This window comes from Anas acuta, chromosome 15 (genome assembly GCF_963932015.1).
Source record: "Anas acuta chromosome 15, bAnaAcu1.1, whole genome shotgun sequence".
Classification (NCBI taxonomy): Eukaryota; Metazoa; Chordata; class Aves; order Anseriformes; family Anatidae; genus Anas; species Anas acuta.
This window is the reverse complement of record NC_088993.1, coordinates 6886071-6911192: the sequence shown is the minus strand read 5'-3', so window position 1 is coordinate 6911192 and position 25122 is coordinate 6886071. Positions and strand designations below refer to the sequence as shown.

Sequence of the window (25122 nt, the reverse complement as noted above, 5' to 3'; positions counted from 1 at the left end):
GGAAATGGTAGGATGCAGATGTGCATAGAAAGCTGAAGCCACTTACAGAGGATGCATTTACTCTTATTTCCTTCCACAACTATACAACTGCAATGTTTTTTACTGACAGGTGGGGCAGGAGCTGGGCTTCTGGCTGGCCGTTCTCCATCCTGCATAAAAGCGCTGAATTTAAGAGCAACAATTAATCACGGGCGCCGGGAAGTGCTGGGCAGCACTTGCGATCCCTGGGAGCGCTCGGTTCCTGCTCGGCCTTTCCCATCCCTCGGCAGACGGCACAAGAAAGCAGCCAGGAAGCAAGGGCTTCCCCGTGCCAACAGCTTTAGAGGCACGCGTGGGGACGAGGAGCACGAGTGTCACAGTGCTGCTGCACCTGTGCAGCCAGGGCTTGGTGGAGACAGGACCCGGACACTTACTCACCGGTGTCCGCAGGTCCCAGCGGTGCTGTCCCCACTGCCATCCCTTCCAACAGCCGGTGCTGGGGGCGCAGGGTGCCCGCTGATGCCCCCGGCTCACCCTGCTCATCCCCTGCTGAGGCTGCTGCAGGCATCGATCCGGTCCCCGCTGCCACCAGCACCGCTGAAGGTCACAGGCTGCTCGCTGGTGCAGCAGGTCTCCCGATGGCTGTGGTCTTGCAGTATTTTTCCTGTTGCAGAGAGACATCCCGTCTCTCTGTCTTCAGGACCCCATTCCCTGACCCACCGCCCCCCTCCCTCCTCCTTCGCACTCCCAGGACCCAGGGGAGCTCGGTGGCTGAGCCCCCCGCACCAGCAGCCCCCAATTCTCCCGCGTTGCTCTTGCTGGGCACGCAGCGAGGCTGAGGCGACCTCCCCAGGGCTCCACGCTGCCCAGGGTCTCGGCTGTGCCACGGGGCTGCCAAGGCTTTGTGCACTTTTGTGGTTCAGCGTGTACATGCCCCAGGCACAACCCACTGATTTCCAGCTCATCCCACGTAGGCGCAACCTGGTTTTTGGTTCTCTTCCATGAAAGAGGCAGCACACAGATGAGCTCCCCACGTGCGGCTGCCACTAACGAAATGCAGGTGCTCCTCCGTGGGGAAGGTACAGCTGGGGAGGTGCGGGGCTTAATTAATTAATTACAGTGAGAAGCGCTGGCCTTGTGCTTGCAGCGAGAAAAATTGATCAAGTTACAGGCATCGCTCCTCACCCCTGCAAAGTGTAATATAATGTCTGCAAAACAAAACCAAACCAAACAGCAACAAATAAAACACAACAAACAAACAGAAATTGAATCAACTTCATTGCGAAAGAGCCACTGGGATATTTTCATCCCTGAAATGCAGAGATGCTACCGAGGGCGGTGAGGTTACGAGTGGTGTGTTTTGGCAGGCAGAACACAACCCTTTTTCATTTACCATTGGGCTCATTCAGGTTTCTGAGCCTTGCACAGGGGGAAGTGGGAACATCCCGCAGCGGGTACATCCCATCACCTCCACGCACCGCTGGGGCAGGCGATGGAGACCTTGGGGTAAGTCCTGGGGCAGAGGAGGCAGCAGGGACAGTAACACCCTCAGCTTGTGCCTGGACATCGGCAGTGCTACGGCCACACTTTGGGAACACCGCCGGGTGCAGGCAGGAGCTGGGCTCTGTGCCGGGGGCTGCCAGCAGCATGGGCAGCTCCTGCCCGGTGAGGTCCTGGGATGAATGTTTGCCTTTTCCATCCAAGAGATACGCCAGGGCTGCCACCAGCACCGCATCTCAGTGGAATCAGTTTTTATTCTGCCAGGAGTGTTAATTTCTCATGATTCACGTCTCTAAAGTAGCTCTGGAAAGAAATTGTGCTTTTCGCTAGTCAGACCTTCAGGCATGTTGAGACGCCGTGGATTTTCCAGGCTTTCCAAAGGAGCCATGGCTGAGTGAGATGTTCCTCTGCCTATTCCAGCTTTCTTGGGACAACCCCTTCTGACCAGCAAGCTAGCCAGATAGCTGGGGGGCAGCAGGACCCCAGGGTAGAGCGGGTGCCAGTGTGATGCTCAAGGGGGAGAAGCCACAGCCATGCAGGGCATCAGCTGCTTGTGCGTGCCCTTGGGTTTCGTGTTGCTTGGGGGCAGCAGGGGGACCCCGGTGCTGGGGAGAGCCCACATGGGATGGGATGCGCTCCTTGTAGCCTCAGGGACGGGGACCTGGCTGCTGCCCCCCACCCTCACCCTGCTGGCCTCTGGCCAGAGGAAAAAAAAACAGGCACCCGCAGGGAGTGTGTTTGGAAAATGCCAGGATTTATTAGACAGGCCGATGTTCAAGCTGACAGTTTCATCCAAATGCACTCGATCACGGGCACCTACACGGGCCTGTGTCCCCACTGTGTGTCCTCCTGCGAGTGTCTGTCCAGCGCGCGCTCAGGCGAGATGCTCGCAGCCCGCGACGCGGGGACGGGGGCAGCAGGAGGTGGCCCCAGCCCGGCCCCAGCTTCGGACCCCTCCCCGCTGCCATCACTCTTGCGTGGGACGTCGCAGGGGAGAGGGAAGCCCAGCGCAGTGTGCCAGGAAAGGAGCTGGCCATGTCAGAGGAGCCCTGTCCGGGACACTCGTGCCAGTGCTTTGCACGGGGCTGCAGGCGGTGGAGGAGAGAGCGAGGGGTCGTAAATGGGAGAGAAGGCAATGAGTGCTGAAGAAAAGCTGGAGCAAAAGAAAAGGAAAGGAAAGGGGCTGGGAGAAGGATGGGAGCAGCCTGAGAGCACAGTGATGCTGCCTTCAGGTCTGAGGCCATCAGGGAGAGGTCAGGTTCCTCCTGGGCTCCGGGGGCTTTCCATGGGGCACCCCGGGCAGAGCCCACGGGCCCTGGAGGGACAAGGCAGCAAAGAAAGAGATGGCACAACACGGCACTTGCAAATAGAAGGTTTGATGGACTTTGCTTACTGTGACAATGACACACAGCGCAACGGCAGAACAGCAACTCTATTAGCACATTTCTTTTGGCATTTCAGTCCCATTAGCTCTTAAGAAAACCATGCAAACTCACCCAGCGGAGGACAGTGAGAGGCGAGAAAGAGTGGGTGAGATAGAGAGGGACGGCGATGAGCAATGAGATAACGTGAAAGAGGGAAAAAGGAACAGGAGCGAAGGGAGGCAGCAGGTCTGAGACCTCACAGCACTGACTCATGAGTGCATCACTTCTCTCCAGGCTATCCTGGCTTCTGCTTTCTCTGACACCTCTCCTTGCCTTCACTCGTTACTTCCAGTCCCCTCTGCACAAGACGTGCCCCTTCCCATGCTTGGAGGTGGATTTGGGTCTTGTCGGCTCTAGTTCAGCTGCACAGTCCTCACCCCAAGCAGAGGCAAGGAGCTTGGGAAGTCCCTGGGTGGCATCACCCCAAACCCACCTGGGTTCAGGGGACCTCTTCTCTGCAGTACCCAGCCTCAGCGCCCAGGGACATGGGGCCCCAGGGACCTTCTGCCTTGGCCCACGTCCCGTGGGGCACGTGGCAACAAGGGGCACTGCCCTTCACACCCTTCCCATCACAACAGAGCCTTCTGTTTCCAGCTTTCTCTTTCCCTCGCTCATTCCCTTTGCCTTCTTCTTGCCTCACCCGGCACCTCCACCTCTTCTTGTTCCTGCCAAAGGTAAGTCCTTCTGCTCCAGAGGTTTCCTGGAGAGCAGCGGTGGCTGTGGTCCTTTGGCAGGAGGAAGGAGAAAAGCCACTCAGCAGGCTGTGGCTGGGCTCGAAGGCACCAGGCTCCGTCCGGGAGATCTTTGTCACTTGTGCTGGGCAGCGCAGCCCGGCGGTGGGGGCCACCCGTCATCCTCCAGCGCTCGCTGCCAGGTTCCAAGGTCGGCTTCCCCGGGGAAGGTCGCCTGCTTGGGATTTGCCTTTGAAGCAAAAGTCATTCTCCTGTGACTCCCAGGACTGAGCGCCGATGCACAGAGATAAGCCAACAAAATTCTGGCTAAAATGGGTGAGGTTTGGACAATAAGCCACAGAAACCTGCCTGGATTGTCCTGGGGAGAACAGGTCAGCAGAGGGGAAAAAAGGATGTGGCTCGTCATCTCCCATTCCTGTCTGCCTCCACAGAGCACAAAAACCCGGGGCTGCTTGGAGAAAGCATGCAATGAGGACTTAAATGAGGTCAAACTGCCAAACTATTAACCCTCTGAGCCCTGCTGACTCTCGGGCTTGACTTGCCAGCATGGATTTTTGAGGTTAATGGCAGGAGCAGGCACGAAGTGCCCTGTCTCTGTGCTGGCCTGGAGAGAGAACTTGCTGACAGCTCCTTGCAGGACTCTGTGATGCGGGGTGCTGCCCCTGTTCCTCCAGCACAACTCAGCCAAGTCCTGCAGCTCCTCTCCAGACCACTTCTTGCTCTGTCACGGACTTGCAGATCCCATCACAGTGATCCATCCGGAGCAACAAATGCCCCTGCAAATGCCCGGCGGGGGGACCGAATCCCTTCTTATGGCTCACACCCAGGTGAAGGCTGCAGAACAAAGTTAAGCTCGGCTGTTACATGAAAGGAGGACTCTACCAGGTGACCTAAAAGCCTTGGGAGGAAAAACAGGATCAATATTTGCAGAGATTTGCAGGATTTCTGTGCCTGAAAACAACAGCTGGAACCTGGCCTCTGCTTCCCTGCGCAGCGCCGTGCCCCGGGGCTCCCGGTGATGCCCCAGGTTACTGTGTCACTGCTCGCCCCTGTGCTCTCGCCGTGCCCTTGTCCTCGCTCCCTGCTGGCTTCGTGTATGCAGAGGCTGAAATTCCAGTTCGCCCATCTCGGCACCAGTGAAGAAGCAGCTACAGTTCTAGCTCACCACACATTGCTCATACTTACAGCTTAAACATTGCCTTCTACTCAAAAGAACAAAGATAAAATGTCAGGAATTCACAGTTTTTATTCTCTTTCTTATGCCCACCCATCTTCCCCTGCCATTGGTGTCAATGACTCAAAGTCCTCATCGTACAGTAGCCTTTGCCAGTGTGGCACTCAAAGGGTTATCAGACCACGGCTTCTTGGACAGATAAGACATAAGCTCATTCACCGGTAGGAACACGTGGACGGCTGTGTTACAGAAACCTTACGGCTTCTTGTAGCGATTCTTTGGGTTTTCGCCACAGCCGGTGATGTCGCAGGAGAGGACGTTGGGCTTCTTCCCCAGGCCGATGCTCCCCAGCAGATCGGGAAGCTCGCGGGTGATGGCCTTCTCGATCTTCTCGAGGAAGCACCCGCCCATGTAGGAACACTGCTGAGACAGCAGCTTGAAACTGGTGATGGGGTTGATGCCAAAGAAGTCCTTGTAAGCCTCGCGGTTGGGGAGGTCAAATTTGCTGACATTGGTCTTTGCCAGAATGGACTTAAAGATAAAGAACTTGTCAGGATCTTCCACAATGTCTCTGAACACCATTTCTCCATCGCTAAAGAAGGTCATTTTGTCCTTGTAGGTCTGGAGATAGCGATCGACCAACAGGGCGTGGATGCGCACCCGGATGGCGTGTTGGCGAATGAAGGCGATCTTATTTTCCATCCTGTTCTCAATCACCTGGTTGAGATCTTCCAGGAGTGATATCTCTTCTTTGAGGAACAGGTCCTTGTGGGTGTCCGGATGATACTCGTGGGGCCAGAAGGAGCTAACGTACACCCTGGGCGGCTCTGTGACGTTGATCAGAGGAGCCAGGCTCCAGAACAAGGCACCGTAGACTCTCATAAGCTCCTGGGTAGCCAGGCTGTCGGCTTTGTTCAGGATGATTCGGATCTGGGACTCTCGGCCCTTCAGCTGGCGGAACAGCATCTCCAGCTCCAAGCCCACATCCAGCTTCGTAGGGTCAAAGACGACGAAGATGAGATCGGCTCTGTCGATGAACCACTGGCACACGTCGTTGAACGGGTAACCTTGAGGAGAGGAAAGAGAAATCCAGCAGCGATGGCCAGCACAGCGGGAGTCCCTTCAGGTCAAGGGACAGAGAAACCTCGAGCCTGCTGCGACTCACCCCCTGTCTGGGTTGGACAGGCTGTGAGACACAGCTGACTTCCCAAGTGGCACAGAACCCGTTTCTCATGTGCTAAAGCACTTCAGAGTTAATTTCTGGGCATGAAAACTCATCCCTGTGAGCCTGGGCCTGTGACTGCGCGTCACCCTCAGCCTCACCTCCAAACCTCTGCTCTCCCTGCTGCCAGCCACAGCTTCCTGCTGCCCCTGTCAGCAGGCATCGGCCACGGCACCGCTTTCCCTAGTGGGCACCGAGAGGGTCAGCAAGCCCTGCGGGGTCTGTCCTGGCATCCAGTGCCAGGTGCCCCTCTGGGCGCTGCTGCAGCACCAGCCATTGGCAAAGCCTGGCTCCAAGTGACAAACGGGACAGCAAATGCTGAGCCATGATGGCTGGGTACGTTCCCCAGGCCACAGGCAAACTTCCCTAAACCCCTCAAAGTGAGAACAGCCCCGTCCTGTAGCCTAGGGCTCTTCCCCGTAATGTTTCAGTCGTCATTGCTATCCTACATCACAACAGCATCTTTTCTGGAGTCCCTCGGATGAATGCAGTGAAGCCCTACCTCGTTCTTGCTGCTTGCGGTTTTCAATGATGCCGGGCGTGTCCACGAAGGTGACTCGCTCCAGGAGCTTGTGGGGCACCTCTATCCCTATCAGCTTCTCCAAGAAGTTCTGCCCAAACTTCTCCAGGGGCGAGAAGGAGCGCGCGCTGTCTGCAGCCATCACGATGCCCTCGATGGTCTTCAGCTTGGGGCCGTGCATGATGACGGTGAATTCGGAGGTGGTGGGTTCTGCCCCTGTCCAGCACAAGAGGTAAAACAGAGCTGTGAAATCTGTGCTGGGCACCGGCCATTGCGGGGGCTGGCCCAGGCCTAGATGGGGAGCACCTCCCAGGCTCCAAGACAACGTCAGTGGGAGCAGAGAGGATTGGGAAAGGCTTTTCTTTTGGGAGGATGAATAAATTGGGGCAGGATGGGGAGAAGACATCAAGATGCCCTCGCTACGGGGCTGCTGCTCTCGCAGCCATGCAGGCTCCCTGCTGTGCTGCACCCAGGGGGCTGGGGGTGGCGAGCACTGCGCTGAGGGATGGGGATGTGGCAGGGGAAGAAGCCTGCGGGGCCGCGGTGAGCGAGGTACCTGTGTAGAGCTGGTAGGGAGTGTCGTCCAGCCCTAGGAGGTAGTTTATCATGGAGGATTTACCGACGCTCCACGGTCCCAGGAATAGCACCATCGGCTTGGAAGTGATCTCCCCATCTGCGGAGAGGGGAAATAACAAGAGGAAGTGAAGAAACAATAGCCGTGGCCGCTGCGCATTTAACTCCCTGCCGTAATGAACATCCCAGCTGAGCGGCACGGCCGCAGAGCCTCGGGGAGACGGCCGCCCTCGGGGCTGCTCTCCCGGCACCGCTGAGCCACGGCATCGCCCAGCAGGGCCACCATGGCGAGATCGAACCCTGTCTGCCCTGCTCTGAGCTTTGGCCCTTCTTAGACTACAGGACAAGTTGAAGGTCTTTTAGGTCGGGTCTCGGCTCGGTTCGAGTTCAGCCAGGGTGAGCTCGGGGCTGTTTGCAGGGGGCTGTTGGAGGGCAGGCGCCACAAAGCACTGGGCATGCAGGGGACGTGGCCATGCTGCAGGAGGGTAAACGCCTCGTGCAAAAGGAGCTGGGGTGTTCGAAGGCTGCAGGGCTCCAGACCGGCACAGGGAGGGCAAGCTCAGCCAACAGCCCTGCTTTGGGCTCGGGGAAAGGCAGGAGGAGAATTAACCACAGTCCCCATCCCATGCTCTGGAAGCCCCACACTTTGCTGAGAGGCTCACGGAGCGCACACAAGGGCTGGCGTGGGGCCCGTAACGACCTGTCCCCTGCCCAGGAGCAGCTCCAGGAGGTGCTGGGGATGACCAGCACCATCAACCCACTGCCCAAATGGCACTGGGCATGGGAGCCCCTGGGCTATACTGGTCCCCAGACAGTGCCCTGGGCAGGTGGGAGCATGCTAGTCGTCTCGAGGCCAAATAAGACCAGAAATGGAAGTAAAACCTGGATGAGTGAGCTCCTGTTTGTGGGGAGCTCATCCCCATCCCCTGCTCTGCAGCCTTCCCCCGCTGACAGGACAGGGCACCCACAGCGGGGTCAGCCCCGAGCCCTGCTCCTGCCCCCGAGGTGTGAGGCAGCACCAGGCAGGCAGGGTCCGGCAGCGGGGTGGCCGTCACCCGGGGGGCAGTCAGACCAAACCCCCTCCGTCTCCTCCGCCAGGGAAGACGCAGCCTTCCCACTCCCATCTCCCCAGAATATTTGGGATCTGACTTTCTGTTCCCATGCGGGACAAAAACAAGTGTCGAAACCTCGGGCTTTCATTACTAATCATTCCTCCGTACCACTGTATCGCTGCCGCTCTGTTCGCTCGCCGGCTTTAATTGGGTTTCGGATGATTATTGTTATTATCCCCTGTGATGTTGTGCCAGAGGTTTGAAGGCGGGTCCCCGCGTGCTCTTTCATAACAGGTTCCCGGCCAGGTGTGGCTGGGTGAGGGCAGGAGCCAGCGAGCCCCGGCTCCGCTGCACGTGCCGGGGGGGCTCCTCGGGGTGCGAGGTGCGTGGCTCAGCACCCTCCCTGCACACCGGGGCCGCACGTGGCCGTGCCGAGACGGGCAGCCCCTCTGCAGGCCACCAGCAGCTCTCCAAAACCATCCCCTCCCTTGCTTTGGAAAGCTCCTGGGCCCTGGAGGACGTCGTGAGCCCTCCTCGCCGCTGCCCACGGCGTGGGACTGGGGAAGCAGAGCGTGCCTCCCACCCCGCTGGGTGCCTGGCCAGGCCTCCTGCCCTGCTGGGTGCCCCCCGCTGCGTCCCTCCAGCACGGGTTTGCGTCACCTTGGTGCTGCTGCCAGGGGAAAAGAGGCTCCGTCCCAGCCAGCACGGGATGACGGCGGCTCCGCCACCACGGCTCTCTCCAGCCACCCTGTGGCTGCTCGCTCCCAGCCCAGCCTGGCTCACGCCACGCTTGGTGCTCATCCCAGCTCATCCTACTGGTGTCTGCAGGGCGGCCTCACGCCGGTCGGTGCATGATCTCGCCCTGCATGTGAGTGGGGGGACCCTCAGACCCTGCAGCTCTTTGCATTTCATTCGTGGCTCTGCTTAAATCACAGCAGCTGCTTCTCTAAGGGTTCCTGGAGCACAGAGCATGCCGAGACGCTGCAAAGCACCTGGCAGTCAGGGCTGGCAGGCCACATCTCCCCCGCAGAGGCTGTGCTCATCTCGTCCTGTCCCGCTCTGCCTTAGTCCATGCCCCGGAGCATTGTTGCTCCTGGAAGGGTTGCTGCCTGCAGGGGAGGACGGAGAACTGCTTCTCTCGCTCATGGAGGGATTTTTCCTACCATAGTGGCTTTGTGGGTGGTTTTTCCATGTTGCTGCCCTCAGGTGGGAGCCCCACAGCTCTGAGGCCAGGATGAGCCCTGGGTTGGGTCTTCTCCTTCCTCAAACCCTGCAGAAGTGCCGGGTGCTGGCTCAGCCCCGTGGGGTGAGGGCGACCCCGCGGTGCGGATCCATCCCGAGGACACACAGCAAGGCAGAGGACGTGGACAGAGCCTCCCTCCTCTCCTGGCTCGGACTGGCCCAAACATCCCACTCTGCCCTCAAACCAGGCGGGTTCAAACACCAGGCGAAGCCTCCTGTCTGTCTGCAGGACGCGTGTGCCCGCGGCCGGGGGGAAAGCTGCACGTGGATGCTCGCCCTGTGTGGTGCTCCGTGCGCTCGCCCCGTGTGCGCACACCCACGCAAGCAGCAAGCACGCACCCCTGTGTGGCTGTGCAGCCAGAGACACAGATAACACAGCTATCTGACACGCTAAATATATCTGCCACACTCTCCACTGCCTGCACGCTGGCATGACAGGGAGCCAGAGGCCCTCGGGCACCACTGGGGCTCTGCCACTTCGGGGCCGGGTACGGAGGAGCCCACTTTGGAAGGATCCTAGAGCAGGGGCCGTGGGGTAGGACATGAAAAGATGGGATTCCCTGTCCTTTGTGTGCCTTGTGCCACAGCAGGGACCCAGGGGAAGGGCTGTGTGATCACCAGTGCTTCTTGGCCTCCCTCCCAGCCCCTGCTTCTCCGGGCTGGTGCTCCCAGGGGCCCTGGCAGCTCCCCCAGGGCATGACACGGGACAGGAGCCAGCTCCAGCTCCCGAGAGGGCTGAGGCCGCCGCGCAGGGGCCAGGCTGTGTTAGTAGGACAGCTGCTGCTGGGTCATCGGCTTAAACTGCAGCCGGGGGGGATCAAGGGGAGGCATTTGGGGAAGTTTCTGCACGTAGGAGGGTGAAAAGAGATCACCCCCGCAGTGTGGGCGCTGCTCCGCTCCTGTGGGTGGGAGACAGACCTGTAGGCCCACCACGAAAAGCCCTTGAGCCATCACTAGAGGACCTCGCACCCTCCTGAGACTGAACCCACGAGGGAAAAAGGTTTGGAAGCCTGGCAGAGGCGAGGACGGCTGCGGGGCGGGCAGTGCCGGGGCAGCGCTGTGCTGCTGGGTGCCGTGGGGCGCGGGAGCAGCCGAGCCGTGGCTCTGCTGGGGTGGGTGAAGAGGAAAGCCAGAGGCCAGTGAGGAGCTCAGGCAGCGCCGGCAGCATGCAGGGGGCAGGCAGCAATACCAACCTGTGGCGGAGGAGCCCAGGGTGCGTCCGGGGTAAGCTGTTAGCAGGGGACACGGGGAGAGAGAAAAGGTACCGTGAGTCGAAGAAGGGATGCGGCTGCCTGGGTCTGGCCCGGGCCGAAGAGGGAGCTGAACACCGGCCCTGGCCTTCTCGGAGGCAGGACAAAGCCAGAGGACGGCCACGTTTCCAGCAGGAAAGAAGGAGTTACAGTCTGTCAGCAACGAGACCCGCAGCTACCAGGATGAGAATCCAAACCCAGGCAGAGCTGCCTCGCCGGGGATGCCCTGCGCCCCAATCCTCCTGCCCCTGCCTTCCCTGGCAGCATCACCAAGCAAACGGAGCCACACGAGGACAGCAAGCAACCCAGACACGTGCCCTGACCACCCCACGGTTATCTGCGTGCCTCCCTAGACTGCCTGGTGAAGGCAATCGTCAGGTCATCCCCTAAGCAGGCAGGCTAATTGGCACATACACAGTAATTAAGCATCAGCAGCATGCACCACGGCCTGGCAGCAAGCTTCCCATCGCCAGGCTGCGAGGCTCCCCGAGCGAGGGACCCAAGTGCACGGGGGACCCATCCCATGCTGAGCATGGGATGGAGATGTCCCCTGTCGGGCTTGGCCATGCTGTGAGCGGGGAGCTGGGTGAACTCGGGGCTGCAATTCTGAGCCTCAGCCAGGCTCACGGCGCCCGTCGCAGCTCCCCAGGGCACCGCTGTGCGTGGTGGGGAGGCCCCGCTCGGCTCGGACCCACACTGGGGCTGCTGCGGCCGCGGCTGCAAAGCAGAGGCCAAAAGGGAGCCCAGGGAAGGTGGACAAAATGGAGGGAGGGCTGCCGCGTAATGGAGGGGCGAGGGTGCCTGCCGTGGCACCCCTCTATATTGGCTTACACCTTCAAAGGTCATGCATATTCCATGACACTGCTGCCCCGCCGCTCGCCCAGCTGTCCCGCTCCCCCCCCAGCCAGCTCCGCGCCCTCCAGCCTCCCCGGCTGTGGGGGCTCACCACGGGGGGAGGTTTGGGGCATCTCCTGCTCACAGGGGCACCCCGGTGCCAGGAACCCCTTGTAGGCACAAGCAGGACAGGGGCTCACCTCACTGCAAGGTGGAAGCAGCTGAGAAGGCTCCCTCAGCCCCACCGTGCCCTCGCCCACCCTACAAAGCCAAAGGGGCTCCCTCGGCCAACCCCCTCATTAATCTGCAGGTTGCTCTAATTGCACCACTAATGAAGGGCTGGGGGAAACCATGCCAGTGGGTATAAAAGGCAAGGTGCTGTGCTTTAGGCTTCTAGGATGTGACTATGTATGGTGGGGTTGGGGTTTCCAGAGGTACTTGAGGAGTTTGGTGGAAGGTGAGACAGCTCCATGGGAGGATGGCCCAGGCTTCTCGCAGCCCAGCGGGGCTGTGCCTGGCTGTGCCCTGTGCCAGGCAGCTGAGACTCCCCAGCAGGGAGCAGGGAGGTGCTGCTTGGGCATGGGATGGCTGAGGAGCTGACCTGGGTGTCCTGAGCTAGGCCCTGGGCTGTGCACTGGGGCTGCATCCTATAAGGAAAGAAGCTGAGAGTCCACCATCTGCCTCTGCAACCCCAAGTGGTCTCCAAAATGCAGTGCCCCAGGGTGAGCTGAGAGCGGATGCTTGTTGCTGTGACCCCCCCCCCCGGCTGCCCCCCAGCACGGCAAGCAGCTCGTGGCCCCCAGGCACATTGAGGCAGGCCAAGGCAGCGCGAAGGCAGCGGCACGGAGCGGGCTGCGGGGCAGCTGTGTGTGCCTCTGGTTGTGTGAGACCTCCAACCACCCACCCCAGGACCCCGGTGGGTGGTGGCCGATGCCCAGGGTGTGCTGTGAGGTGTGGGGACGGGACCTGGGCTGGTGATGATGGCTCCACAGCCCTGTCCCTACTCCGTCCTGCTGTCCCATGGGTCCCCCACATGCTCCCCACTGGCTCCAAGCTGGAGAGGAGCTGGCTGGGCTGGGGGTGAGGAAGCCTGCCTGCCAAAATGTCAGAAGTCTGGCACTGACCTAGGAGTGGAATTTGGGCTGCAGTGGGGGCCCCTGTAAAGCAAGAGTTCTGCTCTAGGTGGGTATGTCCTGTGGGTTTGCCTATAACAGCAGAGGACCCATGAATATCTGCAGAGGAAGATCAGGGTGGTGTGCAGGGTCCTTCTGGCTCCAGTGGGGCAGGCATGGCTCCAGGGTGTGAGGCCAAAGCCCTGAGGATGTCTGGGGGAGGAAGCAAAACCCCAGGGATAGGAGGGACCCTGGAAGGAGGCTGACGTGAGCATGTAGCCAAAGAACGGGGGGACCTGGTCCAGCTTGGGACACGGCTTAACCCGGGTCTGGAGCCATCTGTGCTTGGAAAATGGGGTAGTTCATGTCATAAGGGTCACAGGAGCCTCCAGGTGTGTGAGCATCTTGGGGCCAGAGCTGCACTTTCCTCTTCTGGAGGGCCTCGTACACTGCTGGGGCTCAGCCCAAGCCAATGCCCATGGCCACGGGAACCTGCTCACCTGATCCAACGTGTCTGCAGTTGCCAAGGGGTGGAAACTCTAACTCCCGGGATGAGTGAAGGCTGCCGAGCTTGAGGAATACCCTGCCCACATGGCCGTGTCCCATATGGAGCAGGACGGATGCCAGCTCCAGCCACCCCCAGGAAGCTCAACCCCAGCCTTGAGAGGTCCTAAGCTTCCTTGCCAAGCCTGTCTTGCTGGGCCATGATCTCTGCTTGGCACGGGTACAGAGCATTGATGTTGAGCAGGTGGAGGACCCAAAGCAGGCAGGGTTCAATGCTCAGCCTACACAGATGGTCCTGACAGCAGATGGGCTAAGGCAGATGCAGGAATGCCTGCCGCTGGGTGCTGGGTTCACTAGGGCACGTCCTCCGAGCCCAGCATGTTCATGGCCTTCTTGGGAAGCTGTAGAGGAAGACGAACTAGCCGAGCCTTTCCATGATCTGCTCTCTGCACTGCTGTCTGAATGCATCCCAATGACCTGACGGTGCCGGAGACCCCGGTGCCCGCAGCGTTACCTGTGATCTCGTGCTGCCTCAGCTCATTGTATCTGTAGGACTGCTCCAGGGGCTTGATGGAGGAGTGGTAGATCTTCCTCAGCCGCTGCAGTACTCCTGTGGGAGCAAAAGCATGCATATGGGAGACAGCCAAACCCCAGCCACCCGGGGTGCATCCCTCCTAGGTAAGCTGCTGGGCATTCCCTGCAGACCTGGAGGGTGACAGCTGATCAAGAGACGCAGCTCGTGCTTGAAACCTTGGCCAAACTGATCCAAGTCACGCATCTTGGTGCCCCTGCCCTGCTAATATTTCCTACTGGGCACCGTCCCCATCTCCTGCCGGTCTCGTGCTTGCCAGCAGCTGATGCAAGGAACCTCTCTCATTAATGCCTCTCTCGTTTAGCACTCAACACCCGTGATCCCCAAAGTCCTCCACGGAGCCCAGGGACCCCTGCTGCAGCCAGTGCTGCCCCCCTGCTGCTGGCATTTCCCAGCCGCTTTTATTGCTTCCTTTCTAGTCCTGACTGCCAATGGGACCAGCAGAAGCAAGCCTTATAAGAATAATACCCAATCCGTAATTGGAAAAAAAAAATCAAAACCCCTTATTATAAGTTGCCCCAGGCTTCTCCGAGCAGCAGGCAGCACTGTGGCTGGCCCAGGCCAATTCATGATCTGCCGTTCTCTCTGGCCTCCTCATTCTTGTACGTTCTTAGAGATGTCTTTAAAATACCTCAAGTATGCTAGTAAGGGCTGGTATTGAAGACATGGACACCCACAAGACATAAGGCTAATGACAAAGCAGCCTAGGGAAGGGGAGCCCTGTCCGTGCTCCTCACGAAGCAGAGCAGGTTTGCCAGATTCAGCTCTCAGACAGTGGCAGGGAGCTTATCCTGGAAACATGGCTGGGATGAAAGGCGCGGGGTTTGCACGCACCGGTGCCACCCGGGCTCCCTCACCTGAGAAGTCGTCGGCAGGTTTGTCTTCGTTCAGCTTGAGGGTGCTCTCCAAGTGGGACCGGTCGCGCTTGGTGGGCTCGCTGGCATCCTCAACCTCTTCTGGAGGGAAAGACAAGGAGACCCGTTACTGCTGGAGCTGGTGGCGGGGGACCCGCACGGGAGCTCACACAAGCTGCTGCTGGGGAGAGGGCTTTGGGGAGCGCGCACACCCCGAGCCCGCGGCCCCGCTGCGCACCCGGCACCCGCCAGCTTTGGCACGCCGCTCGCTTTCTGTTTTGCAAATGCTCCTGGAAGCTTGGCCGGGGCTGCTGGGGCCATGGCTGCCGAGGGAAGCGGCGCGGGCAACTGCTTGGCTCCGAGGAGGGGCCGGTGGGGGAGGCCCCTGGTGTCTCCCGAGGGGAAGGCGAGGGCCGGTGCTCGCGGGGAATGTGAAGGATGTGCCTGGAAGGGGCTCTCGGGCACTGGGGAGCGCAGGGCTGGGGCATGCAGCAGCTGCTGCCCACGGGGCTCCTGCCCACCCCGCCGCTCCCCACGGCAGCTGCAGCTCCCTTCAGCTTTGGGTGCTCTCTGCTCTGCCTCTCTCCCTGTCCACCACCCAAAAATCACACGTCAAGCTGCAGACATGAGGGTTTGCGAGGCCAGGATTCCCTCCTGCCTCTCCACCTCTGCCTCCTGCCAGGCTGGTGGCTGCCTCTCCGGAGCCTCCTTGGCTTGGTGCTGAGCAGCAGGAGGTGGCCCTGGGCACCTTCCCCAGCCTCCCCGCAGAGGGTGACAGAAGTGTCCCAGCTCCAGACGTGCTAACAGAGGGCCCCATGGCTTGGGGCTTTGGAGCAGGGCCTCAAGGACACGTGCCCCACTGGCTGGGCTGGGGTATGGGTGCCCGGGCAAACAGGGGCACTGACGGGCCCTGGGGCTGCCCCGAGGGACTGTGCTGAGCCTCTCCCTGAGCGTGGGGCTGAGGAAGACCTTTTGACTTGCCAAGTAAAGCCACAGAATCCAAACTGGGTTTTCCTCTCGGCACAAATGTGAGCTTTTTGAGCTGGGATGTTACGGAAGGAAGCAAAAAAGAATCAGCTGTGTTCAAAGGTTGCTGCCTAGCCCATGGGCCAAAGTCCGTAAGCGTTTCTAGTAAAACATGGAAAGGGGGGGTCACTTTTCCTGAGCTAGCTCACATTTCGGTGACCAAACACACCCTGTCCGTGGCCAGAGCAGGCGCTTCAGCAATTCAGCGGGCTGAATTGGCTCTTTACACGTTCCTTACATGGCAAGGGCTGCGGGCCAGTGGCTGATGGACACGAGACCTGCCGGCCTGGGCAGCATCCTGCCTGCATGCCAAGAGAGCCGGGAGTTTGGTCTGGTGGACTCTGAGGGCTGGCAAATGTCCTTTAGCAGGTCTGTGGCTGCTGAAAGGGGCCGAGGGGAAGGGCAGAAGTTCATGAGTCCACAGATGGGAGAAGTCATGGGCTTAAAGTGCAGTGAGGGAAATGCTGGCCAGCTCGGTATCGCTGCAACAAGCACCTGCGTTGCTGGCATCTGCAGGCTCCCACCTGCACCACCGCTGGCCCGGCCGTGCAGCAGTTAGGGGCAGGCACGGGAAGCACAAGCGTTAGGAGAGGGCCATGCATTAGGCGCAGTTTAATGAGCCAAGCGCAGCTCCGCCGGGGTTGATAGTAGGTCACTCTCGCCGCTCTCTGCTCACTACACTACGGCACACCAACAGCAAAAGACTCCAACCTATCTGGCTGTGCTGGCGCTCAGCGGCAGCAGGGTGGGCGCTGGGGCTGGCTGGGCTCTCCGTTTCTGCCAGTGATGGGTTGTCTGCAGGGGGGGCTGCTGCTGGTGGGTCTTCTGCTGCTGGTGGGTCTTCTGCTGCTGGAGGGTCTTCCACTACTGGAGGGTCTTCTGTTGCTGGTGGGTTTTTCACTGCTGCTGGAGGGTCTTCTGCTGTTGGAGGGTCTTCTGCTACTGGTGGGTTTTCCACTACTGCTGGTGGGTCTTCCACTACTGCTGGTGGGTTTTCAACAGCTGCTGGTGGGTCTTCAGCTGCTGCTGGTTCTTCCACGGCCGTAGGTGGGTTTTCTTCTGTTGCTGGGCTGCTGCTGCCAGAGCCAGGCTCCACGTCCCCACACGGTGGGTGATGGCAGCTGGTAGGGCCATCCTTGGCTTCTTCCTTGCTGGCAGCTGCTGCTTTGCTGTGGCCGCTTTCCCCTAAAACGCCGGTCTCTTCCTTGTCACTTCCTTCAGCTCCGTCCTCTGGCCCTGCTGGGCCAGCAGCGTCCTCCTCAGACTCTCCCTCCTCCTCAGACTTTCCCTCCTCCTCTGACTCTCCTTTGCTTCCATCTTCTTCAGACTCCCCACCCTCTTCCTCAGATTCCTCCTGCTCATCATCTTCCTCTGAGCTCTGCTCTTCCCCTTCTTCTTCTCTCTCAGGAGCAGATACCACTCTTGGCTCCTCTGTTTTCTGTCCCTCAGGCTTCCCCTGCTCCTCAGCGGCCGCTTCCTTGGTGCCACCACCAGCCTCCTCACCCTCCTGGTCGCGGGAGCCATCTTGTGGGCCAGGCTGTTGGGCAGCCTCTCCCGCTGCCTCAGGGACACCCAACATGGCCTCATCCTCCCCGGGGCCCTGTTCACTGTGGGGCCCCTCCTGGCTGAGCCCCGTGGCCCCACTCGGGCCTCCCTTCAACTCTTCCTCCCCCGTGCTGCCTCCATTCTCTGCAGCACTGGGCATGGAGGCATTGGCGGTGCCGCCATCTTCCTTCTCCTCAGGGCTGCCGGCGGCGGCCATCTCCTCCAGCTGGGGCTCCGTGGCCGATGAGGGGCGTTGTGCGGCACGGCCGACATCTGGGGCTGGGGCACGCAGCTCTAAACGATGAGAACAGCTCGGTCAGTCTTACCCGCGCCCGCCCGCGGCTGCGCGCCCCACAGCCGCCGGGGGACAGCGGGGGCAAGAGAGGGGGTTGAAGGCTGCCACCAAGACTTTAAATTCTCCTAACGCATCTCTGACTCCAGCTCGCTTCCCTGGCCGTAGCAAGAAGCTGGACGCAAAGAGGTGCTTGCGGGCAGAAGCGCTGCTGCTGCGCGGGGCTGGGACGTGGCCCTGGGGCCGTGCAGGCTGTGGGGCGCCGCAGAAGCGCTGTGGGGCCAGGGCGAGGCGGCGAAGCGGCCCTGAGAGAGAACCCAGTGGTGGTGGGGATACAAAAGTGGGGCGCTGGGTGCAAGAGGCCTCGGGCACTTGGCAGGTGAAAGGGTCCTTCCCCAGCCCCTCGCCGGCGGCTCCCCGCAGTGGGGCCGTGCCTTTCCGCAGCCGGCAGCGCGCAGGAAGGGCTGGGCCGGGCGGCACCACAGGGCCTGACCCCGCGGCGGGGCGCGGAGCTATTTATTGTGAGCGTCCCTTCATTAGGAAAACATTTGCCACTCCGTGCAACTGGCTGGAACACAATGAATTTGTTCTGCAGTCCGGGAGAAGTCATCTGTATTTTCCATAGGCCTCCGACTGCAATTTAACATTAGTCAACTGATGCCAAAAATAAAATATCACCAGCTATACTGTCTCCGTTACAAACAGTTGCTGCTAGCCTAAATAATCCCCTGAAAACTCTAATGCCTGCATACCAGGGAAGCGTTTCAGAGGAAAATAATGCCTTTGTACTCCAGCTGGCAAGCAGATGCCAACCGGGAGAAACGCCACCTCCGCCCCGGCCGCGGGAAGGCAGCGGGCACGGACACGGCACGCGGCATGGAGCCGGCATCCTCCTCCGGCCTCGTGCCCCATGGCCCTGCAGCGCTGTGCTGGGGACACGGGGACCTGGCTTGCTGCTTCAAGTGTGACTTAAAACACCCTTGAAATTTTGGGTACCACCCATCCCCGGTGTGAGCACGGCAGGAGCAGGGCCAAGGACAGTGTGGGGTAACCCCAGGCCTCTTTGACCACTTTGCAGCCCTGGAGCAGAGCGCCAGGCAGTTGGCCGTGTGTCTGTCCGTGCCATGCTGGGGACAGCCATGCTGATAGCCCGCAGTCACACGACAGCTGAGGGCTCGCGCTGGGGGACAAACGGTGCCAGCGGAAGGCAGCTGGGAGGCACCAGCCCGCCTCAGCCTGCCAGGGTTCGTAGTCCTCATGTGCAGCCTGGCACCATGGCTCAGAGCTGCCAGCATCCCCACGCCTGTCACAGATGCACGGTCACCCTTCTCTGCCCACGCTGGCCTCCCAAATCCTGTCCTAGCAGGTACAGGAAGCTCCATATCCAGCCTGGAGCACGGCAAGCCCCACGCAGCTCCCACACAAGAGGGTCTGAAGAGGCAAGCCAGTTCGAGGCGTGCTCTGCCCACCCACACCCTGAGGCTCCCCGCAGCGGATGGGGACAAGGGAGACTCCCAGCATGGCCCCAGAATAGCTGGTGACCTGGAGGGCTTGGAGGGAAGCTGATCCCCAAGCGGGCATTTGGAGAGGGTCAGGGCAGGTGAGGAGGGGACCAAAGGAGACCCCAGTGGAGATCTCCAGGGCCGGTGTGACCCCTCTGACTGAATGCAGGGGACAGACGCGTCCCCTGGGCAGTGACCCACTGGGACCCGAGCGCTCAGCTGTGAGCCATCCCCTGTGGGAGAAGGGAAATGTTCCCCACGCGCTCCAACTGGGATATTCCTGCTGGTGTGCCGGCCACGGGCTTTATTTCCTGTGACCTTCACGGCATTATATAAAGTCCCTCTCCCCTCTCCACCTCCTTCTCCCTCCTGTTTCCCCTACATGGTCTCCAAATCCATCACAAGACGAATTGTGCTGATCTGCAGATGGCCGGCTGATGAGCGCCGTGCAGCAAAATGGGCCGAAGGTTATGGGCTTAACACCCTCCGCCCGGCCTCCGTGGGCTAAAAATACGTCCAGCAACTGTACGGTGGGGTCAAGAGGAGCAGCTCAGCGGGGGCACGGATGGCACCAGCCCCCTTGCAGGCACCCACTCGCTTGTCCCCAGCCCCTGGGCCCAGGTGCCAGCCAAGGGTGACGTCCTCGGCCAGGAACTGTCCCCACGCACTGTGGGAGAGAGCAGGACAACCACACCGTGCAGACCCGTTGTAAGATGACTCCAGGGCTCCCCAGCTTCACACCCTACATTTTACTGAGCAACATCAAAGAGGAGACCTTTCCCCCCCCTTGGTGGTGGGACCCCATGTCCCCAAGCTTGCACCAGCCCTGCCCACATGGCTGGGGACAGCAGTGTGGGGCACAGCCGAGACGGGAATCCCACAGTGAGCTCAGTGTGCCACAGGACACCAGTGCTGGTGCCAGGAAGAGGGCTGGCTCCGCCATCCTATGGCTACAACACCCATGACCCTTCCTTGCCGTGCTGCCTCCTGCCATCCTCGCACAGGGCCGCATGAAACGGCAGCACCACGGGTGAACGGAGCCCGCCGGGAGGGATTGCCTCTGAGGACGGCGCCGGGGCTGGGGACAGCCGGGAGGGACAGATGGGCACAGGTGGCCCCGGGAAGGACACTCTCCCCCTCCAGCAGAAATAGGAGCCCCGAGCGTGGGGCCGGCGATGTGCAGCGCCGCGGGGATGGCTTTTCACACGCCCTCTTCCCCTGCCCGAATCCCAGCCCCTGCAGCACGCGGGGAGTTATTTCTGACGGCGTGGCTGGTTCAGAGCTCAGCGGCTCCCCGGGAGGCACCACGAGATGCCCTGAGGGGCGCAGAGCCCCACGCGAACCCCGACTTTGCCTTTCCCTGCTCTCCTGTGGTCCCACCGGCAGTCCATAAACCAGCATTGTGGGGAAAGTCACAGAGGGGACTGCCACCACCAGTCCTGCCCTCCCTGAGGGGCTCTGGGGGACCCCACACCCCAGACACATGTCCCCATCTGCTCCAGCGGCCGTGCCCGCCCTGGTGGGAGCTGGAGTGGCAGCAGTGACGGTGGCACTGCCCGGAGGGACACAGGCAGGGCTGGAGGGAAACCAAGGCCAGGCCTCAGCCATCAAAGCACTATTTCATGCCTTCGTTCCTTTTATTTAGGCCTGGTCAAAGAAAGGTTCTGGTCAAATGGGCTCTTTGACTTAGGGGGACATCTTGCTGCTCCGAAAGAAAGAAGCACACGTTTCCTGCTGAAGAATTTTGTACCAGACCCGAGGAAGCCCCCAGCCCCTTTTTCCCCTCTTTCTGAGGATTGGCAAAGCTGCATGATCCCAAACCATGTGCCTGCTTCTGACAAAGTCCTCCAGAGGTTCCGGGAGGTGGCTGGGCTCCAAGGCACTGCCTGGCACCTCCCGGGATTCCCGTGGCACCGGCCGTGCCGTCCGCCCCGCTGCAGTCCCCCTGTATCACGGCGATGTCCCTGCCTGTGCTCGGGGACAGAGCCCAGCTCACCTCCAGCTGCAGCACAAACGGCCCAGGGGAAAGGAGGTGGGGAATGCAGAGAAGGTCTGAAAGGGAGGATGCCCCACGCTGCTGCCAGGGCAAGCACCTCGAGGAGGATTTGCCTCTCCAGCCAGATCTAGCAGCTCCTGCCTGCCCCCACCCCGTGCCTCAGTTTCCCACCCCGGGCAGTTCCAGCCACCCCAGTGCGTTTTCCAGCCTTTTTGCAGGAGAAATCCCAGCGTGATGTCAGAAATCCCAGCTGCCCACCTACAGGGGGAGATGTCTGATCGATGCAGATCGCACTGCTGACACAGGAAACAGATTAGTCAGACTAAAAAAAGAAAAAAAAAACCTTCATTTCTGTGAATAGTGGGGTAGAGCTGCATGATATTTTAATTAAGGAGTCAGGGTAAAGGGAACCTCACCAGGATGCACCAAATGGATTAGACCAGGCTCAGGGCTCACTAAATATAGAGATGAAAATTGGGAATCGTTTCTGTGGGGTGTTTTTCAACTGTCTTCCCACAGGGTGCCCACGCTGGTGTTCCTGTCAGAGACGGGGGCAGCGGAGTGACACTGTGAGCAACTCCCTGGCCAGGAGGCTGTGTGCCGAGAGATGCTGAAGGACCTGGGGCTGGAGGGGACCCAACCCCCTCCAGGAGCCCCAGCAGCAGGACAAAGGACACAGATCCCAACTCAGCTGGGGTCCCACCACCCCTGCTGGCACTGGGGCTTTTCTCCCGGTGCCAGCACCCCGGCATGGCTCGGGGTGCCCGGCTGGAGACTCCCCGGCCCCTCCGCCAGCCCCCGCCAGCCCACGAGCTCGATGGCTTCCTCAGGCTATCGCTTACAAGGGAAATGTCCCCGCGGGCTTAAAATAGCCCAGAGGAACACTGCCAAGCCAGCAGCACCGCTGCTATTCCTGCGGCGCCTGAAGAATTAGGTGATTTTAGGAGAGATTTGGTCACTCTAGGATCTGCCTCACGGGCTGGGATTTCGGCACCCCCAGCAGCAGGCAGGTCGGTGAGTGGGGACGTGGTGGGGACATGGTGGGGACATTTCCCTGGCTGCAGCTCAGCTCCCAACCCCTTCCCCATGGGGACCCTGTGCCCAGGGGGCTGCACACAAGCGAGGTTTCCCATCCACACGTCCTGTGTGGCTGGATGTCACCCGCACAGCGTGCCAAGAGTGCTCCCAGAAACATCGGGGCTGGTGGGACAGGGCGTCAAAGGTGACTTGGCCTAGATAATGCCACCCACCCCAAGATTCCCAGTGATGGAGCCCACCACGAGGTGACGTGTTGCAGGTGATAGAACCCCCTTGTGATGGGGATCGTCCCAAACTGACATGAGGACGTGGTGATGGAGCTCCCCATGAGGTGACATGTCCCACTGGTGTCCTGGGACACATTCCCAGAAGATGGGGCACTCTTCAAGGTGATGTACCCAGGCAACACAAGATGACACTTTCTAGGTGGAAATGTCCACCCCGTTTCCAGATGACAATTTGAGGTGGGTTCCACCCCAAGCTGACACGTCCTGGGTGCTTGGAACCCGGGAGGAGGCAGGGTGAGGAGTCCCGGGGCGTGGTGGCGGTGGCCGAGGCCGCTGCCACGGGGAGAGCCGGGTGCCAGCCCCGTAACGCCCTCTGCGCCGTGCCAGGGCTTCCCTCAGCTCCTTGCCCAGCTGGAGGTGGGCAAGCACCCGTCCACGCCGGGGAGCTCTGCCAGCCCCGGCCACGTGGGCTGAGGGCCGTTCTGGCAGGGGCTGAACGAGCGCGTTCAGCCCCCGGCGTCACCACAGCGGGGCCGGGCACACAGAAGCTAAAAAACACCACAAAACCTGGGGGGGCTTCACCCCCATGTGCCAAGGATGAGGCCGGGGTTGGTCACCGGGCTGCAGGAGCCACCCCAAGCCCACCCCAAGCCACCAGGTGCCTGTGACAGCCCTTCCCGTGGGGTCCCCCTGCGATCTCCTCGCCGCGGGGCCTTGCACGGCCCTCGGGAAGCCGAGGCCTTCAAGATGGCGGCAGAACCCATGGGAAAAGCCAGGCACGGGGTGACAGGGGCCTCCTGCAGGCCAGAGGGGAGCGTGTCCCAGAGCCTGGTTCTGCACCGAAGGAAAAGCCCCAAGCACTGGGGCCACCTCCTGCGGTGACAGGTCCCCCACAGGGCCACCAGCCCGGCCCTGGGTGGCACCAGCCACCAGCCGTGCCCAGAGAGGATCCCCCTGGCACTCCTGTCCCCATCCCCGGCACACGGCTCCACAGAGGTCCCCCAACCACTGACGGGACACATCCCACACCCCGAACCCCTTTTATTCCCCAGAAGGGTAAAAGATGCCCTTAAAAGGATAAAAAACTCTGCCGGGCCAGGGGGTGCCGGGCTGCGAGAAGGCAGCAGCTGCGGGTGCCCGCGCGCGGGGCCGCGGTGGCGCGGGGGCCAGGGCGGCCGCAGGAGCTCAGTGTCCCGTTACAGGGCTGTTTCCATACTTAGCCGCCCCCCCGGCAGCGCGGCCGCCTGAGCCCGGCCAGGCAGCGAACCGGCCCAAATTAACTCAAGGGCAAGCAAGGGTAACGGCGATGTCGCCGGCTCCCCCGTCCGCTCGGGACGGACGGCCGAGCGCCGCCACAAAACCGGGGTGCTCAGCGGGGATGTTGCAGCCCGGGGAAGGGGGTCTGGGGGTCACCCCAATGCTGTCTTGCTTGGCAGATATTTCGGGGGGGAGAGGGGGCTGTGCTGGGTGCCCCGGAGTCCATCGGACCCCACGCGGGGGCTTCACCCTCACAGCCCATGGGTGCTGCCCTCAGCACAGCCCCTGCGCCCACCCCGGCTGTGGAGTGGGGACCTTCATGGCCTCCCCCCGCCCTTGTGGCCCCGCATAGTTTTGGGGTGACTGCAGCCCTGGCATGGGTGAGCTCAGCCGGCTGCAGCCCTGCAGCATGTCCTGCATGGGGCACGCGCCCTGGGGGCAGGCTGGGCTCATGGGGCACCCACTGCCCCGGGGGGGCTCACAGCCCCACGGGCACCCACAGCCCCACGGGCACCCACAGCCCCATAGGCACCCAAAGGTCCGTGTGGGCACCCACCACCCCATGGGCACTTGCAGCCCCAACGGGCACCTGTAGAACCACGAACACCCACAGCCCTGCAGGCAGCTGCAGCCCCAAAGACACCTGCAGCCCCACAGACACCCACAGCCCCACAGGCACCCAGCCCTACATGTGCACCCACAGCCCCACTGGGCACCCATGGCCCCATGGACACCCACAGCCCTATAGGCACCCACAGCCCTATAGACACCCACAGCCCTAGAGGCACCCACAGCCCTGTAGGCACCCCACAACCCCAGTGGGCACCCAGAGCCCCACAGAGCCCCACAGCCCTATATGCAACCACAGCCCTAGAGGCACCTACAGCCCTAGAAGCACCCCCAGCTCCCTGGACACCACCAACCCTATAAGCACCCCCATCCCCGCGGACACCCCCAGCCCCGCGGGCACGGTGCGGGAGCCGTACCTGCCGTGCCGAGGAGCAGGAGCGAGGCCACGCAGCAGCACAGCAGGTTGAGGCGCTTCATGGTGGCTGCCAGGAGCTCTCTGCCGCTCGCTGCCTCTATTTATACGGCGCGGGGGCCGCGGGGCCGGGCTGGCGGCCGTCAGCACAGCCCTGCACAGATGCTGCCGCCACCGATCCCCCCCGGGGGCCCGCAGCCGGGGGATGGGGGTGGCAGCACGGGGAGGGCTGGTGGCAAGGAGGTGGCACTGCCCATGGGGTCACCGTCCCGTGCCAAGAGGGGTCCCCAGGGATGGGGACAAGCCCTCAGCGTCCTGGGGATATTTGAGAAAGTTCCCCCCATCCCAAAGCTCAGCAAGAGCAGGGGGTGGTGGGGATGGGGACGACAGTGCAGGAGGCCACGGGCTGTGCTGGGAGAGGGGGGCACAGAGGAGATGCAGGACCCAGCCCCTGCCAGGCACAGCGGGTACAGAGGGGGGGGCAGCCTGGCCCATGGGGGGTGCCCCCAAAAAGCCCTGCGAAGAGGTGGTGCCCCCCCTCCCCAAACCACAGTGCCCCATGGGGCACCCCCATCCTGGCACCCCCATCCTGGGGCACATCGGACCCCCGGTTGGGAACAGAAATCCCCTCCCCAGCCCCCCCCCAGCTGAGACACGGCATCAAAACCAGCCCTGGAGCCCCCCCGGGACCGGCATCCTCCTGCCACATCCCGGCTGCTTCCAGGGGGCAGTG

The 25122-nt window shown here is 61.3% G+C and overlaps 1 protein-coding gene across 4 annotated transcripts; it reads right to left on the bottom strand.

Annotated features, from left to right (window-relative positions):
- Positions 1 to 2212: 2212 nt before the first annotated feature.
- SRL (sarcalumenin) lies at positions 2213 to 24551 on the bottom strand. 4 transcript variants are annotated; one of them, XM_068698933.1, is made up of 8 exons: positions 24394 to 24524; positions 16262 to 17389; positions 14528 to 14626; positions 13593 to 13688; positions 10572 to 10607; positions 7068 to 7184; positions 6494 to 6727; positions 2213 to 5836 (listed from the first exon to the last, which is right to left on the bottom strand). In XM_068698933.1, the coding sequence occupies exons 1-8, from the start codon at positions 24452 to 24454 to the stop codon at positions 5025 to 5027; spliced, it is 2583 nt and encodes an 860-aa protein (XP_068555034.1). In that variant the 5' UTR covers positions 24455 to 24524; the 3' UTR covers positions 2213 to 5024. The 4 variants fall into 4 exon arrangements, with proteins under 4 accessions (XP_068555034.1, XP_068555036.1, XP_068555035.1 ...); XM_068698935.1 differs by lacking the exon at positions 16262 to 17389 and having other exon boundaries at positions 24394 to 24551; XM_068698934.1 differs by lacking the exon at positions 10572 to 10607.
- Positions 24552 to 25122: the final 571 nt, after the last annotated feature.